The sequence below is a fragment of the Phodopus roborovskii genome, unplaced genomic scaffold (assembly GCF_943737965.1).
Source record: "Phodopus roborovskii unplaced genomic scaffold, PHOROB, whole genome shotgun sequence".
Classification (NCBI taxonomy): domain Eukaryota; kingdom Metazoa; phylum Chordata; class Mammalia; order Rodentia; family Cricetidae; genus Phodopus; species Phodopus roborovskii.
The window spans coordinates 54,749,313-54,767,084 of record NW_026126480.1 but is presented as its reverse complement, the minus strand read 5'-3'; the positions used below and the strand labels follow the sequence as shown (position 1 = coordinate 54,767,084).

Sequence of the window (17,772 nt, the reverse complement as noted above, 5' to 3'; positions counted from 1 at the left end):
ACCCCAGGGTTGGACTTAGGAATATCCAGTCTTCCAGAGGCCTGGCAATCCTTTGGGAGTGCTGGAGCACCCAGCTTGGCCTCTTGCTACTCCATAGGCCTTTAAGACCATCCGAAGCTTCCTGTCCAAGTTGGAGTCTGTGTCAGAAGATCCTACCCAACTGGCAGAAGTAGGTGAGTGACCCTCACTCGCGTTCTCTTTCCCAAATGCTCCCCAAGGGAGCTAGAAAAGCCCTAGTAAACAGCTTCTCTGTTCCACAGCTGGGAGGATTGAGCCTAGAGAAGGGAGGGCTTGCTGTGGATCGCTGTGTTGCAGAACTCGTCCATCCTTCATCTTTCCATGACGCTTATACCTGCTTGTCTCTCATCATCCAGAGAAGGATGTTCATGCAGCATCCAGCCCTGGAACAGGAGGAGCTGCAGCCAGCTGGGCAGGCTGGGCTGTGACCGGTGTATCGTCACTCACCTCCAAGCTCATCCGTGCACACCCCACACCTATGCCATCCGAGACCACTGTGCCGCAGAGACCTGTGCCCGAGGGTGAGGATCCCAGGCTCATTGCCTCAGTGGCTGAGGGTTGAGCGCTGTGGGTGTCAGGCTGTCCTAATGTAGGGACAGGGACATGAGACACGGGTGCTGTCTACACTGTCCCCTCGTGCCCCTTCTTTCACTCTTTCTTCACAGCAACCTCTACCCTGCCCCAAGTTCTCCCTGAGAGCTCAGACTTTTTGTTCCCCAGGAAATCCTGCTCCAGCCCCTGCCCCTGATACCCCGGTGACCTCAGGCCGCTGGGAGACACAGGAAGAAGAGAAGGACTCAGCAGGAGACAGTGCCTCTGCTGACAGATGGGATGATGAGGACTGGGGCAGCTTAGAGGTGAGGGGCTGAAGAGGTGTCCCCAGGGAACCCCAGCTCCCGGCCACAGGCTGGCCTTCAGAGGACAGATTAGAGTCGGGCCTGCCCTCGTCTCTGTGGTACCCTGGTAGGTGAGCTTCACGGATTGGTCATGATAGGCCAGCACCAGCCACTGAGCCCCTGTTCCACTGCAGGGTCCCCAAGAGCTGATTCAGAAAGGAGAGGGTTGGTATGTATCAGAAACAATAAGAAGCCAAAGGGCAGCTGAGCTATGGCTAAGCGGGCTCACTGTGCTGCCCTCTTGAGGACTAAGAATACTGCTGGCCATGCCTTTTCCCTCTCACCCTGTAGCAGGAAGCCGAGTCTGTGCTGGCACAGCAGGATGACTGGAGTGTCAAGGGCCCAGGGAGCCGAGCTGGACAGGTGGGCTGGGTCAGGCAGGGGATCTGTGTGGGGCACCATTTGGCTCTTCACTCTGCTAGTCTGCCTTTCCTCCCATTGTTCACTCACAGGTCAGCCACCCAGACCACAGACCTGTGGAGTCAGACTGGAACAGATGGGAAGCTGAAGGCTCCTGGGGCCAGGGCTGGCAGGAACCCAGCTCTGTGGAGCCACCTCCAGAAGGCACCCGGCTAGCCAGCGAGTATAACTGGGGTGGTGCAGAGCCCAGTGACAAGGGTGACCCCTTTGCTGCCCTGTCCGTTCGTCCCAGCACCCAGGTACGCCCATTGAGAGCGCAGCTTGGGTGGGCTGCTGCTAGGCGTTAACTCCCACTGAAGCCTGTGTTTTCCTTTCAGCCCAGGCCAGACCCAGACTCCTGGGGTGAAGACAGCTGGGAAGGCTTGGAGGCTGAGAGCAGTGAGTGTTCCATGAAGGGCTGACAGGGGGGTCCGGGGAGGGCAGAGAGCTGAGACTGGTCAGTCCAGTCACCCTTTCCTTCCTGATCCCAGGACAGGTGAAGGCAGAGCTGGCACGGAAAAAGCGTGAGGAACGGAGGAGGGAAATGGAAGCCAAGCGGGCAGAGAAAAAGGCCACCAAGGGGCCCATGAAGCTGGGTGCCCGGAAACTGGACTGACAATCCTATCCCCCAACCCCTGGGCGCTTCCAATCATTGGAGAGCAGGCCTGGCGGATGTATTTATTGTACAAACCATGTGAGCCTGGTCACCAAGCCAGGCACATCTAGTGTACATAATCAGAGCCACAATAAATTCTATTTCACATCCTGGGTTCCAGCTCAGCTTAGCCCCTCCCAAGCAGTGGCTCTTGGTGCTGCCATCCCAACCACCTTTGGATGTGAGTATAAATTTGCTCTGAAAGCCAAGAGTAAGTTAAAGGGGCAGATCTGACTTCGCAGTCTCTAGGGACCCTCTTTAGGAAAGCAGACAGCACTCTGTAGACAGGAGCACCCTTGGGTGTTGGGATGCTGGAAGGAGATCTGTGGGCCCCAGAGGATCCTTGAGTCCATCTCTGATTTGGACAAGAGTAAGGGATGTACTTGTCTCCACTGTTAGTAGAAACTCTCAATGATCACCAAGGTGCAGGCCAAGGCAGCTTCAGCGGCGGCGCTGAGGCACACAGGCCCCATGGGGGCGGCTGCGGGTGAAGCCTGCTTTGCAGACACAGCGGAAGGAGCCACTGGTGTTCACGCACCTCTCGCTCTTGCACAGCAGCCCTCGCTGGTTCAGCTCTCGACACTCATCGATGTCTGTAAGATGGGGTGACAGATGCCGGCTTAGGTTAAGTCCCAGTATGGTGCCACCCAACCCCTGCTGGTTCTGCCCTTCTGTCCCCAATGTCTTACCCACACAGCGGGCACGGGAGGTATCCAGCTGAAAGCCACCAGGACACTCACACACCGCCCCACCTGGCCGCTGCACACAGCGGCCGTTCACACAGCGGCACTCATCCGAATCTTCTTCCGAGCTGTCCTCGTCTGTGTGGGCCAGAGGAATATAGATATCAACACCGCTCCTGTTGATGGCCTCCGATCCACACCTGTGCTCCCTTGGCCTCACTCACCTCGAGGTGACTTCCCCAGTAGCAGGGGGCTCGTGTCCCAGAAAGAATTGCTCTCACTCTGCGAAGTCGGGCACTGGGACCCTGGAAGTGGGTTTAGAGTCAGCAACACTGCTTTACTTCAGCCCCTACCCCCAAGTCCCTCAGGTAGCTCACCCGTGCCATGTGGCGGGCATGGTCTGCACTGGGTGCCCCAGCCACGGCCCTGGCGGCAGCAGCAATCATCAAAAGTGAGGGCAGGCCCGGCCAGGGGCCCCATACACATGCCATCCTCTCCTCGCTGGCTCCAGCACACTTCGCGTCGCTCTGGGGCGTGCTCTGTAGAACAAGGCCACTTTAGCAAGCAGGGAGGTAGGGGCTGGCCACCACCGCCCTCCCATCGCACCTGTGGGCGGGGCACTCCACCATGATAAGACTAAAACTTGGCCCAGGACGAATGTCGCCTTCACCCGCCTGGCTCTTGGGGAGCTGGCAGTCATGGCCCGGGTGGGAAGGGGGTGGGAGTGGGGGTGTGGGTTGACATTCGCAGTAGTAAGCCTGGGAGGTTGATGAAGCGGCCAAGGCGGCAAGCAGTCAGATCTTGGCACTCATCCCCATCTCACGGGCATTGGGGTTGGGGGTGGTAGTCACCGTTAAGTCTAGGCTTGGGCCCCTCCTGCTCCCTCCGCTGATCCCCTGGGCCTCACCCATCTCCTCGGGGCTCAGACACTGGCGCTGGGCAGGACTATACTCTGCCGGAGGTGTGCAGGCGCAGCGGTAGCCACCGCGTGTGTTCTCACACACTCCGTTCCTGCAGTTGGACTCATCCAAGCACTCATCCACATCTGAGGAGAGAAACATGCTGGTGACAGGAGCAGGCCTGGATCAGGGTAGCCACTTCCACACAGGGGCACTACTTGCTACTGTGCTCACCCACACATTCCAGCAGGTTGCCATCATAATAGAATCCCTGCTTGCAGTAGCACTCATAGCCTGGCTGCGTGTTCACACACTTGCCCTCCTTGCAGATCTCTGCTCCGAACAATACACATTCGTCGATGTCTGTGTGAACGAGGGATGTGTGAGTGCCCAGTGGGCTCTCCTTTACTTGGAGTCTCAGGTCTCTTGGCTGAGGCGCCTGGGTGGGGCTCATTGGGAGAGTTGAACATAAGGCAGATTATTGGGATCAAGCTGGCATATGGAGTCAGATTTACCTAGTGAGTGGCAGACCCAACCAGCACCCATAAACCAAGCCAAACCAGAATGGGGAAGAGAGGAGAGGGGTCAGGCCAGAGCTTACCACGGTGGGCTGGAATGCCATAGTTTACAATGTTGTTGTCCTGTGTGTAGCCCTTTCCATCAGGACAGAGGCTATGGAACTCGGCTGCAGGGTGAGAAACAACGGGGAGGGAAAATGGACTGAGCACGTCTGTTCTCTCCTTTCCCAGCTACCCAGAGGGAAAGGCCTTTGGTTTCCCAATGAACAAACGAGCTCTGGGAAGGGGTGTATTCCTCTGACCTGAGCTGTAGACCGGACAGGGATAGATTTCGCAGTGGTCTCCCCAGCCAGCCCCCAGTGAGCAGCAGCACTCCTGCTGTGTGACATTGGTGGCCAGTACACTGTCGCAGAACACTGTGTCATCGAAGTTAAGGTAGCACTCCTTCTTGTGGTGGGGCTGCTCCACCTCTGGGGAGGGGTGACAGTTCATGCTTATGGAGGTCTGTCTACTATACCCAAAAACTGTACCCACTCTCTCCTCCACTTGCCCTGGTCCTCCTTGTCACTTAGTGAGTGGTCTAGCTCTACCCCACTTCTCCCAGGCAAAGAGGATTTCTTTCTGTTCTGGGAATTCAGAAAGGTGGAATGGGGACACATCTCTGAGCCCAGTTGTAGCTCCCAGGATTATCCAGTCTGAGAGAAGGGGAGGGTACTCACCCTCACACCCATGCTGGTCCTGGGTGAGTGTGAAACCCTCATCACAGACGCAGACATAGGAGCCCTGGAGGTTCTCACAGGCCCCATGTGGCAGGCACAGGCCTGGGTCCTGGCTGCACTCGTCTATATCTAGTAGGTGCAAGGAAAGCAGGAAATTAGAGCGAGCTCAGCTTTGGACAGACCCAGCCCCCTTTCCCTGGGGTGTGCCCAACTGCCACCTACAGGCTCAGAACCTAAATTTCTGCTCCTCTTTCAAAGCACACACAGCAGATGTCCCCTTGAGCCTGTCTGTGTGTGAGACATTGACTCACGGCTGTTCTGGCAGTGGACTGACCTCCTGACTCCCAGCTGGCATTTGGAGACTTTTACTCTGCCCTCCACTACCTTTCAGTCCCATCACAGATTTGCTATTCTTTGAAGCAAGGTCTGTTTCCTAAGCTAGTCTTGAACTTGAGATTCTCCTGCCTCAGCTTCCCTTGTAGCTGGGATGACAGATAAAACCACCTAACTCAACTCATCACTCTTCATTCCTCCCAGAATTTTGCTCAAGGCAGAGTCGTTCCCTCCCCGCTAAAACACACAAAGAGGACTTTTCAACTGCTATTCTTGGGGTGGAATCCCACCCACAGAGCCCTGCTGAGAGATCCTCTGCTAAGAGAGCCCCCTTTCCACCCATAGCACCCTGCTGAGGGACCCCTTAGGCTTCAAGTTCCAGTTCCATAGTTACCTCCCTTGAAGTAACTTCCAGGCATCTTCACCCTGAACCTGAGACTCATTTTCATGCCCCCCCAAAATCTGGGAGCCCCAGATTATTGCTGAAATATCTATTACAGCACTTGGCCAATGGGGGTATACAGGTATCACTCGGTGGTGAACATACATACGGGTGAGTTGATGGGTTAGACTACTGTACCTGTAAACAGCTGAGGGGATGGAGGGAGGGCTCTCAGCCCCTAAGAGCACTGGCTGCTCTTCCAGATGGCCCAGCACCCACATGTCCACTCACAACCCCCTCTTCCAGTGCCCTCCATGGACATGTATGTATGTGGTACACAGACATAATTCAGGCAAACACACACATGAAAGAAAAATCTCAAAGAAAATTAAAGAGCTGACAGAAGCTTGAATGTAGCCCTTGTTACAGAACAAATGGAAGAGTGAATGAGAGCTAGATGGTCGAAGGATGACTGGGTGAATGGAAAGGCTACAGAAAGGCTGCAGTATGTCAAATAGATTACACTGCCCTGCCACTCCTTTCATGAGCTCTCAGACAACTCCTCATACCTTGGCACTTCCTGCCGCCCACTAGCCGATGTCCCTGGGGACAAAGACATCTGTAGGAACCATTGGTATTGATGCAGTCACCTCCAATGCAGGCCGCAGGGAAGTCACATTCATCAATGTCTGTAAAGATCAGGGTTTGGAGAATCTCAGGGGTTGACCCCAAAAACACAGCCTGGAGCTATCAGAGTTCTCTATTCAAAGAACCCTCAGTCACTCCCACACCCCTGAACCACAGCTGGGATCTGGATGGGGACTGGACCTGAGCAGGAGAGATCCCGGGGTAGGTAAGAACCAGCTAGCGCCCAGGCTCTAGGATCCCTCACCCTCACAATGACTCCGGTCCCTTGACAGATGGTAGCCAGAGAGGCACTGACACTGGAAGGAGCCTGGTGTGTTCGCACAGATGCCATTGTTGCACATGTTTCCAGCCTCACACTCATCCACGTCTGCAGGGCACAGAGGAGTGTTAGCGGCCCAGGCCGGAGGCGATCTCAGAAGAGTGTTAGCGGCCCAGGCCGGAGGCGATCGCAGGCTTCTGTTATGGTTCCCCCATTTCCCCCATTTGTCTGGAGTACTAGAGCTGAAGTCTAGGCAGCCTTCACCCTGCTCCCCATAAATACCATGTATGGCGTCCAAGCCACGTTTGATGCTACAGAGCTCGTAGCTTTCATCTACACTCACCAAACAAGAGGTGTCCTCTAGTCTCACACTGCTTGGGCCCCCAGCTTCTCAGATGGTGCTCTGAAGGCCCAGCCACCTTTCATGACCCTACAATCCCTTTGCTCCCATCTCCCAAAGCCCTTTTACTTGCCCCTGACTTCCCTGGTCTCCTTGTTCATGAAGCTCTGCTAGATGCTCTCTTATCCAGTGCTACCTCCTCGGGAAAATCAGGTTCACCTCAACTCCCCAGAGCCCCATAGTCCACAACTGATAGTTCCCTATGGGCCTGTCTGGCCCAATACTCCCAAGCAACGTTGCTCAGCGTCTACTGGCATCTCTGGCTAAGAGAAGCAAAGTGACCACCCTACTAAGCTCATGTAACATGGATGGGCTCAGCATCTTCCCTCTCAAAGAGGCCTAATCCCAGTGAACAGCACCACCCATGGAATCACTAAATCAGAATCTGGGAGGATCCACCATTCCCTCTCTCCCTAACCTTGACACCCAGCTAGCTAGCCTAGCCAATTTGTTCTAATATCACAGCCCAGGCCACTAGTCTCACCCAATCCGTCCACCAAGCACGCTGCTCTCTTGTCCTTCTTTGCTTAGCTAATTCCTATGGTCCTTTAGAGAAAGTCAGGCCTCCTTCCTTGAGGCTCCTGCCTGATAGTAGACAAGCCTGTCACGCTTCCCAATTTCTCTGAATTCTAGCCTCCAGCCTGCTTTTTGGTACATAATAAAAACACCACAGGGAAGAGGACTAATGATCCCCATCTGACATCTTTTTTCCCCCCCTTCAAATTAACAAGCTTTTCGAGAAAAAGTTTCAATTCTCATCTCTTAAGAGAGGAGGCAAGGCTCAATAGTTAGGGACATTTGTTGCTCTTACACAGAACTGGAGTTGGATTTCCAGCACCCACTTGGCAGCTCACAGAGGTCAATAACTTGAGTTTCAGAAAGTCTGGTCCCCTTTTTTGGCTTCCAAGGGCTCCAGGTATGTACATGGTAAACATACATGCATACAAGCAAAACACCCGACTACATTAAAAAAAAAAAATTCCACCCTCCAAGGCCCAGCTGCTGCTTTGCTAAGGACATAAGCCATTGTCTGCCGAGCACGCTGGAGCTCACCCACGCAACTACGGCCATCAGGTGCAGGCTCATATCCCTGGGCGCACGTGCAACGGAAGGATCCAGGGAGGTTCTCACACCATCCGGGAGAGCAGGGGTTGCCTTCGGAGCACTCGTTGATATCTACAGGGAGGGACGCTAGCACCACTCTGCCCTACACCAATTTACAAGCTGCTGGGGGTGAGGACCTCCCTCCCCAGGGCTAGGGCGTGACTCTACTCCCAGGAGGCCCGCCCCCCACGTGGAGCCTGAACCGCCCTCACCACGACAGGCCCCGCCTCCCTGGCTGCGGTAGCCAGGCTGGCAGGCGATGCACTTATAGCTGCCAGGTTTGTTTTCACATTTGCCATCAGGGCAGGTGCTAGGGTCGCGACACTCGTCGATGTCTGTATGGAAGGGAAAAGGAAAAGGACAGTCTGGGGACAACATGACTGGTTCGGTGCTCAACATGACAGGGCCTCCCTCTGTCACAAACCAAGGCAAAATGGACCGGTTTGGGATTTCCTGACCCCCGCCCGAAAGGTAGAGATGGGTGCAGGCCTTCTGCCCCCATCCTAAGCCGAGGGACAGCCGTGAAGGCCTCTTCCGTCGGGACGGGTACCCCACCTTCGCACACGGGTGGTCGGGAAGTTTTGAGCCGGTAGCCGGGAAAGCAGTTGCATTTATAGTGACCGGGGAAGTTGATGCAAAAGCCGCCGTCGCCGCACAGGTGAGGCTTGGCGCACTCGTTCAGGTCTGAGCGGAAGACAGAGCATACGATGGGTGTGGGGCAGGTGGTAGGAGCCTGTTCCACCCAGTATCCCCCCCCCCCAGGGTAGCCCGGGGCTGGCGGCACTCACCCACACACGAGCGTCCCCCTGCGCCCACATGGAGGCGGTAGCCACGGTTGCAGTGACAATTATAGGAGCCCCCAGTGTTCATGCAGATGCCTCTCCCAGGACCACAGGGCTCCGCCTCGCACTCGTTCACGTCTGGAAGGACGCGCAGGCCAGGAGACATCAAAGGAAGGTTGAGATCCCCAGCCATCCCCTGGGCCACCGCCCCACCCCCTCGCCCACAGCCCCGGCTCACCAACGCAGTAGCGGTGCTGCGGATGTGACCGGTAACCTGGGTTGCAGTGGCAGGAGTAATCCGAGGGGCCAGGCACACACTGTCCGTGGCCACAGATATTCTGGTTCAATCGGCATTCATCCGTCTCTGGCATGGGTAGATAGAGTCAAAGGGCTGATTAAGGAGTACCTGCTTTCTGCCACACCACAGGGGCAGATCTGACACACCAGCTAACTGCTCAGGAAAGCTTGGTCATAGAGTGGCGTCTGGGGTCTGCACATGGGCATTAGATCCTAGGAGTTTCTAAACCTCATCTCAAATAATTCTGATGTCCTTTTCCAGAAAGTCTCTAAATAGGACCCCCGTGTCCTTGCTATCCCTGCCATCTTTGTTACTTCTGTCCCTAGCATTCCAAGAGGCTGACCCATGTCACCTCAAATCAAGCCACGTCTGCTAACTGTCCTATGTTCTTAATACCCTTTCCCAAGGGTCTCTGAGACATATTCTCCCCAGCCCCCTCAATAGTTAAACCGTGTAACCTCAGGTTTATTCATATCCTCTAGCCAGTGACTTCAACACCCCTTGTTCCAAGGACCTGGGTCCCCCATTTTCCAACGGTGGAGGAATCCGACTTGTGCCATAACTGTGTCCAGCTGTCTCTCATCCTTTTGTCCGTTTTATCCTCTCCCCCTCTGATCTCCACCTCTCCCACAAAGCCCAGGGTGTTGCTAAGCTTTGCTCTGGCAAAACAGACCTGATCAGTAGGCATTTGTAGGCTGCTCTCTGCCTGGAGTACTTCTCCTCATACTCTCCTCCCAGACTGTCCTTCCATTCCCACAATCCCGTGGGGGTGGGTGGTCACCTTCCACCTGAGCCCCCATCTCGTGAGCTCATCTAGACTCGGGATTTCAGTCAAGTTCAATGACTGTGTCTTCGGAGTCCACATGCCATAGGCTTGATCTGGCTCCACTGTGACTGGGACAGACTGTTAAAACTCTCTGAGACTCAGCTTTTTTCATATGAAAACTAGACAAGTGATCGTTGCCTTCAGAGCATGAGGAAGTGAAGTAATTTTCATTAGTGAAGCTCTTCACATTGTGCCTAGCAGAGATTGCTCAGTCTGAGTTGCCAGTTGTACAATGCTCAGTCCTTGCTGAAGCTTCTCATAGCCTCTGGCGTCAAACCCGCCTGTTATGGCTGCTCCGTGAACTGGCCTTCCCCTGGTTCTCTGTGGTTTCTCCCTCCTCCACCAATGATTCATACTTTTCTACACCTTTGCCCAGACTTAACTTCTCTGGAATGTTCTTTTTTTTTTTTTTTTTTTTTTTTTTTTTTGGTTTTTCAAGACAAGGAAGGTTTCTCAGTGTGACTGCTCTGGATGCCCTGGAACTCACTCTGTTCCAGAAGCAGGCTGGCTTCAAACTCACAGTGATTCTCCTGTCTCTGCCTCTGGAGTGCTGGGACTAAAGGTGTACCACCACCACCTGGTTGCATGTTCTTTTTCTGAAGCTTCGTGTCCCTCTCCTCCTCACTTCTCTTGAATGTCTAGTAATCTTTAAAATGTTACACAGTCTCTGTCACACACACACACACACACACATTCACACACCCCATAACCTCCTATTGCTACCTAATATCACAACCTCCAGGCTTCCCATCTTCTCTCACTTGTCTTTTTGTAGCATTTATGAGACATGATAGACTTTAATTACTGATCTGCTTTGTGGGTTTCACACCACACTGACCTTGAGCTCTAGGCAGTCCTGCCTTCACCTGAGTATTGAGATTACAGGTGTGAGCCACCACACCTGACTTGTTCTGGTTTATGGGAGGCACATAGTAGGTGCTCAGTACATATAAGTTGAATGATAAATACTCTCAGACTGAGCTGACCATCATACTCGCTGGCTCACTGAAGTCAAAGTGCACCTCTGCAGCTCACTGGATCCCAGCTCCCAGCTCAGGGCAAGTGCTAACCTGTTAGCCTAGGAAGTGATGGGAGGAGGAAAGCTAAGCGGGGTGTGCGGCCTATCCAGAGTGGGGCCCTGCTGGCAGGCCTTACCTGTGACCTGAGTCGGGGCGATCTCCACTGCACTTCTGGATGGGGGCAAGTCTGGCAGGAACCGGTGAAAGGTAGGTGGGGAGGGGCGAGAGATCAACTCTGCCGGAAGAAGGAGGGGCTGTTCAGAGAGCCAGGCTGGTGACTGAGCCTTCCACCCCCGGCAGGCCACCCCCACTCAGTACTCAGTGCGGTAGCCACTCCCACACCTTCCAGTGACTTAGCTCCCAAGAACTGGCCCCACCGGCAGTGCCTAGCTCACCTGGGTAAGGCCGGGCAGGGGAGGTGGTGGCAGTGGGGCGGCTCGGCCGTACCGATCGCTCCTCACTCACTGGCTGCGGTTGATAGCAAAGTAAGTCCCCCTTGCTTCCTTTGTCTCCCTACCCCCTCCGCTTGGGCTCCTATACTCACTGGGTCCGTGGTCACTCCTAAAAGAGAAGATGAGACGTTAAATGCCAGGGCGGGAGGTCAAGACCAACGACCAACAGCAGGCTGTGTGGCTAGGGTAGGTCTCTCAGAGTTGAAAAGTCATGCCTTTGGGTCAAGGGTCAAAGCTTAGATCCTGGGATTAGGGTATGTTTGCTTAGTGGTCATGGTCTGGAGAGCAATGGTTGAGCTAGGTTAGATTTTTTTTGTTTTTGTTTTTGTTTCCAGACAGGGTTTCTCTGTGTAGTCCTGGCTGTTTCTAGAACTTGCTCTGTTTGAGGCTGGCCTCAAACTCACAGAGATTCACCTGCCTCTGCCTCCCGAGTGTTGGGGCTACAGGCATGCACCACCACCCAACACTGAGCTAAGTTTGTACAGTGCTGGCCTTGGAGGTGATAGCTCACGGCCAAATCAATGCTGAGGGTAAAAGGGTAAGACCTGGAGTCAGTGGTTTGGCCTAGGGATTTAAACCTTAGAGCAGTGGCTCTCAACCCTCCTCATGCTACGACACTTTAATACAGATCTTCATGTTGTGGTGACCCCCAACCACAAATTACTTCAGTGCTACTTCATAAGTTTAATTTTGCTACTGTAATATCTGATATGCAACCCTAATGGGGTTACAACCCACAGGTTGAGAACCACTGCCTTAGAGGGTTGGGCTGTGAGTCTTATCTATAGGTCTGGAGTCACTGAATAAAGCCAGACCTCTCTCGTCCTCTGCATCTTCAGGTGGCGGAGCTCTGCTGGGGCTTTCAGGAAGCTGCTGGGGTTTGGGTGGTCCGTCAGGGTGCAGGAAAAGGGAAAAGTCACTTTCACCCTGGATGGTGAGGGTCTGGTGGGAGGTGAGGATGTGGTACCCCTTCCCAGCTGGGCAGATCTCCTTGAAGGCTGCTGTGGTCAAGAATGGACACAGCAAGTGAATTCCTGGATAGGTACACAGCTCACCTCCCCCACATTACCACCAATGTACCTCTGACTCACCTGTACCATCTGCTGGGCAGCGCTGGCACCGTGCACCCCAGGCTTTACCCACACTGCAGCAGCAAAGTTGGCGTGTGAGGCGTGTGGTCAGAGGATGCTGGCACTGGTGTTCGGTGCTCACCAGGCGGAAACACAGGCTCTTCTCCTCTGGTTTGTCAGCTGCAGGGGTGGTAGTGCAGGGCCAGACCCGAACACTGCCCCTCTCAGCCCAGATGCCCTAGACCCTGCTTCTCTGGTTCAGTGAACTCTGGAGCCATATGTGGCATGGCCTCTTGTGACTTCCTGACACCTATGTGACCACTGACTCCTGACTTGAGTTCTGAATTTCATTTGTCCTTCTCATCAAACCAGTGATTTATAGGACCCTTATTTCATCTGACCTCATGTGAGCTCTACCTCAGCTTTGACTCATCACTGGTTCTATCTGCTCTGAGTCTTGTTGCTTCTGATAGCAACGCTTAACCCAGTCTGACTTCTTGTGACCTCTGACTCTGTCTGCTTGGAGCTCTGCCCCTCCCATCCATGCCTTGTGAATTCTCAGGACCAGGATTCCCCAAGTCTTACCAATGCATTGTGTTCGTGAAGGGCCCAAACTATGACCAGATGGGCAGACACACCGATAAGAGCCAGGGTTGTTGAGGCAGTCTCCATGGCGACACATGCCAGGCATCGCGCATTCATTGATGTCTGTGATAAGCAGTTTGGCCACTGTAGCTGGGCCATAAGGTGGCAGCAAGCTGCTCCACACACTTCAGGGGTCTGCCTTAGTTAAACTCCTTTCTCTCTCACCTTGGGACACCCCCTCCCTCAGGACAACCTGCCCATCCTACAGTCCAGACTTTTCAGCTGACCATACCTTGGCAATGGGTGCTGTTGAGCCTCTTGTAGCCTTGGGGGCAGTCAGCACCCATCTCCCCGCGCACAGGTCCTGGCTTCTGTACCCCTGTATCTGCAGAGGACGGGGGACAGACACAATAGCAACAAGACAAGGAAATGTGGAGCCAGGTGTTGGTGGCACACACTTTTAATTCCAGCCCTTGGGAGGCAGGTGGATCTCTATGAGTTGAGGCCAGACTGGTCTACAAGAGGTAGTTCCAGGACAGGCTCCAAAGCTACACAGGGAAACCCTGTCTTGAAAAACAAAACCCTCAAAAGACAAGGAAATATGGGGAGTCTGCAGGAGAGAAAAGAGGGCTCTGCAGAGGAGAGAGAGGATTTGGGGGGTGTAGGGTTGGAGCCAGACACTCACACTGAAGCTGTGGGCATTTGTGGCATTTGCTTTGTCCCCAGGCTGTACCGATGCTTCCACAGCAATCTTCCTGCTTGGTGAGGCCAGGCAAAGGGTTGCTGCCACACTAGAGGGAGAGATGTGGAGAACAATCACAAGGTGTCCTGCCCCCACTTGCCTCCCTCTGAAGCCCCCTTCTTTCCTTTTTCCAGCTCTAACTTGTGACACTCAATTGCATGCTGTCCTGATAGCAAGCATGACCCTGAGATAGAAGGACTTTTCTTTTGGAATTGTAGATTTACTCACGGGCTGCTTGGGCAGTGTATCCTGGAAACAACGTCCCAGTGGCTTTTGGGTGGGTGGCCTCGGGTGCGGGGGCTTGGGATGCGGCAGCAGATGCTGGGAGGAGGCTGGGCCTTCTGCATTTGGCCCCTCTATGCGGTGCACCTGAACTGACGCTTCAGGAGGGTGATGGACACGCACGTTCACCACGGGGGGCGGAGCCTGCACTGGGGTGGGCGGGGCGCGGTGGCCTCAGGGCTGTCCCGCGCCTGGAGGATCGCGGCGCTGAGCTCCTCCAGTTGGCCCGCGCCCAGGTCCGGCTACCCTTATTGCCCGCCCACTTCAGCACCCCCAGGTTGCCCGTCTCTTAGTACCTTCTGCTGAGATTTGCCCTGGCCCCAGGGGCACCAGAAAAGCTGCATGTTGAGCAGGGGGTCCCTCCCCCGGCCCGGGAGGATCCGCGATCACCTGCACCGCGTAGATGGCGTGTTTGCTAGCCACAGACTCGCTTTCTGGAGCAAGGGGTGGTAGCGGACCTGTGGACATGGCCCCAGTCCGGGCCAGTCCGGGGCCTGAGCTGCCGGTGCCAGCTCCAGTGCCTGCAGCAGGCACCTGGCAGAAGCGCCCCGTGAAGTCCGGGGGGCACAGACACTGGTTTCGGGAGGAGCACTGGCCACCGTTCATGCAGGGCAGAGGGCACACCACTGGGGAGGAGACAGGAGTCAGGGCCTGGTGCTCTTCAGGCCCCAGGCCATCATCACCCACATCCTTGCCATGTATTGGCTCTACCCTAACTGGGAAACTACTTTTATAACAGGTCACACACATGGAAATGGCCTTCTGTAGGTCATCTATCCATGATGGGTCCTGGAATCTAAGTTCTAGGCTTAAATCCTGGTCATATGCCCTGATGTTGCCTAGTAACTTACTTCCCCTGCCCAGGCTTCTGGGCCCTCATCCGTGATGGTCATGTTCCCTTGAATGAGACAATGCCTATACAGATGCTTGGCCCAGTGTGGTACAGACTGTAGAAATAACAGCTAAAACTCTCCCCTTAGTTCAGGTCTCAAATCACATCCCTAGTTCATCCTTACCCCCTCCCTCCATCCTGCTACCTACCCCAGCTCATACAGTTGTCAATGACATGCTATTTCTAAGTTCACCAGGATCTGGCCCAGGATATTGACAGAACTCACTATCCAGTTGGGCTCACCACTGGGAACTCTTGTCTGTTAAACTCAGACTCTGGCCCCACCAGTCACAGCCTCTATGGTGTCCCCTGAACTCATCTGTGATCTCCTCAAGGCTTTTGCCTCTCTCCCACTTGTCTACAACCCTGGTGTGACTGCAGAAACCTGCCTCAGGCAAAGTTCTAGCAAAAAAGAACCCCACCCCTTTGCTCATCTTATTGTTCTACTCCCTGTCTGAACATTTGAGGCCATGTTCCCGAACCTTCTTTCTTCTACTGCACACCCCTGGCCCAGGACCTATCTACCTGCCTCTTACCAGTGTGCCAGTATTCTCACAGCTGTATCCCTATCCTTTCCCTGTTCCAGAGTTCTCCACTGCTGATGCATGTCCAGATCAGACCCTTCCAGGCCCAGCTTCTCGCCCAGAAAGGAGGCTTCCTCATCCTCCACCCCTTTACAGCTTGCCTGGCACTCTCCTGAGTTGTAGTCATTTCTGCCTTTCCCACTATAAAAGGTGTTTTGGAGGACAAGGCCTAGTTATCCTTAGTTGTGTCCGGGGCTGAGGAAAGGACATGTGCTTCTAGTCTTGTGTCCCTGAGTTCTGTCTCCAGCCCCTCTCTTGCCTGTTCCAAGGCTGCTCCACTTTCTGGGTTGGGAAGGTGACTGTGTACTCACAGGGGCAGTCCAACTCACTCCTGCTCATCATCATGGGCTCTGAGCATCCCAGTCTAGCCCATCCCATCCTGCACCGTCTCCAGAGACCAGGCCTCAAGGGCAACAGAGGTGTGTCCTAGGCCAGAGGAGGCAGGATCCTCTCCTTCCTGCCTTGCAGTGAGTCACCCACAGTGGCGAGAGTGACCTCTCAGTGACACCCTCCCACTGTGGCCCGGGCACTGAGCCTGAGGGATGTGGGCAGCATGGATAGACAGCAGCCTGCACAGGATGACCAGGCAGGGGGCCTGAGAGGCTGGACACACATACACTCACACGCACAGTCATCCTGTCACACACACACACTCATTCTGACACAAATACAAGCTCACTGTGTAAACACTCCCAGACAGTGACTGTAGACACACACCCAGAGACACACAGAACGCTAACTGAACTAATCACAGCATGCCATGCCATGCCAAAGCCTGTGCATGTCCCTGTGTACACACACACACACACACACACACACACACCCTCACGAGAACTGTGAAACACATGACTGGGACTCCTTTGGTCTGGATCTGTGAGAGAATTTAGGAATGTGAGAGGGGCTGTGTTGCCTGGTACCATCCTAGGCACGGCCTAATTACCCTGTCCAGGAGGGTAATTACTGCTGGGACACCACCCCCTGCCTGGCCGGCAGGGCCCCAGGGGAGGAGTTTTGAGCCATGAACCTTCTCTTTAAAGAGATGCTTAGGAAGGGGTGGGCCCTGGGCTGACAAGGAGGGTCCCTCAGTCTTGGGGTAGATGCAGCTCTGAGAGCTCATGGGTAATATAAGGAATGGACTGGTAGATTGAAGACCCAAAATGAACCCCCTCCAGGCCGATACCACTTCTTACCACCCCCGTATTAGGCCACAAAGCCTTTCCCCTTCAGATTTTGCCAACAACTAACTCCCTTACCCTAGTCGTGACCTTAGCTCCTCCTCCCATAGAACACAGGTGTCTCCATCCACCATGACAAACCAGACAGTTTAAAAAGATTTCTGTTTCTTAGGGAAAGCTTTACCCTCTCCTCTGGACTTCCTACCCCTGCTCTCACCTCTCCAACACTCCGTATGCTCCCTCATAACTAAGCACCTCCTAAGAAGCCTGCATCGTCGGAGACCCCAGCCCAAGCCTCAACCCTAATCCAGTACTTAAAGGTCCAGGCTTCCATGCAGCCCCTCAACTCTGGCTTCTAAGGACTGCATGCAGTCTCTTAAGCTCCCTGGCACCCAGCTGTACCCCAGCTCCCCATCTTTTATGCCCAATGCTCCACTCTGCTTCCTGCCTGGTGCTGTTGTCCGCCCTTCCCTATGCCCCCAGCCAGAGCCCCCAAGCCCTCACCCACGCGGAAGCCAGAGCCGGTGAGCGTGTCGGTACTGTGGCCGTTCTCTCCGATGAGCGTCATATTCGAGCCCTGCTGACAGCTGTCCCGACACTGGCCCTTCAGACAGGTCCGCTTGCAGATCACGGGCGCAAAGACCACCTTGAAGCGCTCGCGGGCCAGCGCCCCGCCCCCTCCCGTGCCCCGCTCGCCGGCCGGCCCCCCCTCGGCCCCGCCGCCCGGGCCCAACAGCGCCAGCAGCAGCGCCAGCAGCCCAGATGCCCCGGCCCGGCGCATCGCAGGGGCCAGGCCGCGGGCAGCCCCTCGGGGCCCGGGCATCCGGGGCCGCACGACCCCGGGAGGAGACGGGGGAGGGCGGGGGCGAGCCCGGGCAGAGGGGGTCGAGAGCTGGGAGCCCGGGAGAGGACTGCAGAGGGCAAAGCGGGGGGAAGAAGCCGAGGCCGAGGGCAGGGAGGGGACAGCAGGAGAGGCTGGGATCCCCGCTGCGAGGGAGAGCGATGGAAGCTGCACTGCGGCTAGAGCGAAGAAACTTCCCTGGCCGGGAGAAACCCAGCCAGGCCCCGAACTGAGGCAGGAGCCAGGAGGCCGGAGCAAGTGGAGGCGGAGAGGAGGAGCGAGGGGAGAGGAAGGCCGGGCGGCCGGCCCGC

At 55.1% G+C, this 17,772-nt stretch overlaps 2 protein-coding genes across 3 annotated transcripts in view; one reads left to right on the top strand and one right to left on the bottom strand.

Moving 5' to 3' along the window:
• The window catches only part of Scyl1 (SCY1 like pseudokinase 1), a 13,239-nt gene extending 11,163 nt beyond the window's left edge, over positions 1 to 2,076 (top strand). The window contains exons 11-17 of one of the 2 annotated variants that reach the window (XM_051193701.1): positions 98 to 173; positions 375 to 539; positions 739 to 875; positions 1,209 to 1,277; positions 1,367 to 1,573; positions 1,652 to 1,712; positions 1,805 to 2,076. In XM_051193701.1, the coding sequence (XP_051049658.1) occupies positions 98 to 173; positions 375 to 539; positions 739 to 875; positions 1,209 to 1,277; positions 1,367 to 1,573; positions 1,652 to 1,712; positions 1,805 to 1,929 (840 nt within the window). In that variant the 3' untranslated portion in view covers positions 1,930 to 2,076. Of the gene's footprint in view, positions 1 to 97; positions 174 to 374; positions 540 to 738; positions 876 to 1,205; positions 1,278 to 1,366; positions 1,574 to 1,651; positions 1,713 to 1,804 lie in introns of both variants that reach the window. The other variant, XM_051193700.1, reaches the window with a different exon arrangement.
• On the bottom strand, positions 1,978 to 17,772 carry Ltbp3 (latent transforming growth factor beta binding protein 3). The gene is made up of 27 exons (XM_051193702.1): positions 17,125 to 17,772; positions 14,266 to 14,595; positions 13,916 to 14,118; positions 13,631 to 13,736; positions 13,238 to 13,330; positions 12,946 to 13,068; positions 12,382 to 12,540; positions 12,106 to 12,291; positions 11,383 to 11,399; positions 11,234 to 11,306; positions 10,975 to 11,073; positions 8,934 to 9,059; positions 8,702 to 8,833; positions 8,469 to 8,597; positions 8,126 to 8,248; positions 7,863 to 7,985; positions 6,395 to 6,517; positions 6,072 to 6,191; positions 4,788 to 4,916; positions 4,371 to 4,538; positions 4,152 to 4,235; positions 3,785 to 3,913; positions 3,559 to 3,696; positions 3,029 to 3,190; positions 2,876 to 2,956; positions 2,658 to 2,789; positions 1,978 to 2,561 (listed from the first exon to the last, which is right to left on the bottom strand). Exons 1-27 carry the CDS (start codon positions 17,441 to 17,443, stop codon positions 2,410 to 2,412), a joined length of 3,759 nt encoding a protein of 1,252 aa, XP_051049659.1. The 5' UTR covers positions 17,444 to 17,772; the 3' UTR covers positions 1,978 to 2,409.

Excerpts from the sequence above, each read along its gene's own strand:
- Ltbp3 (XM_051193702.1), bottom strand. The coding sequence starts at position 17,443 with ATGCCCGGGCCCCGAGGGGCTGCCCGCGGCCTGGCCCCTGCGATGCGC. Across the intron at positions 9,060-10,974 it reads CGCCCCGACTCAGGTCACAG|AGACGGATGAATGCCGATTG; the intron begins GTAAGGCCTGCC and ends TACCCATGCCAG. Across the intron at positions 4,539-4,787 it reads GGACCAGCATGGGTGTGAGG|AGGTGGAGCAGCCCCACCAC; the intron begins GTGAGTACCCTC and ends ACCCCTCCCCAG.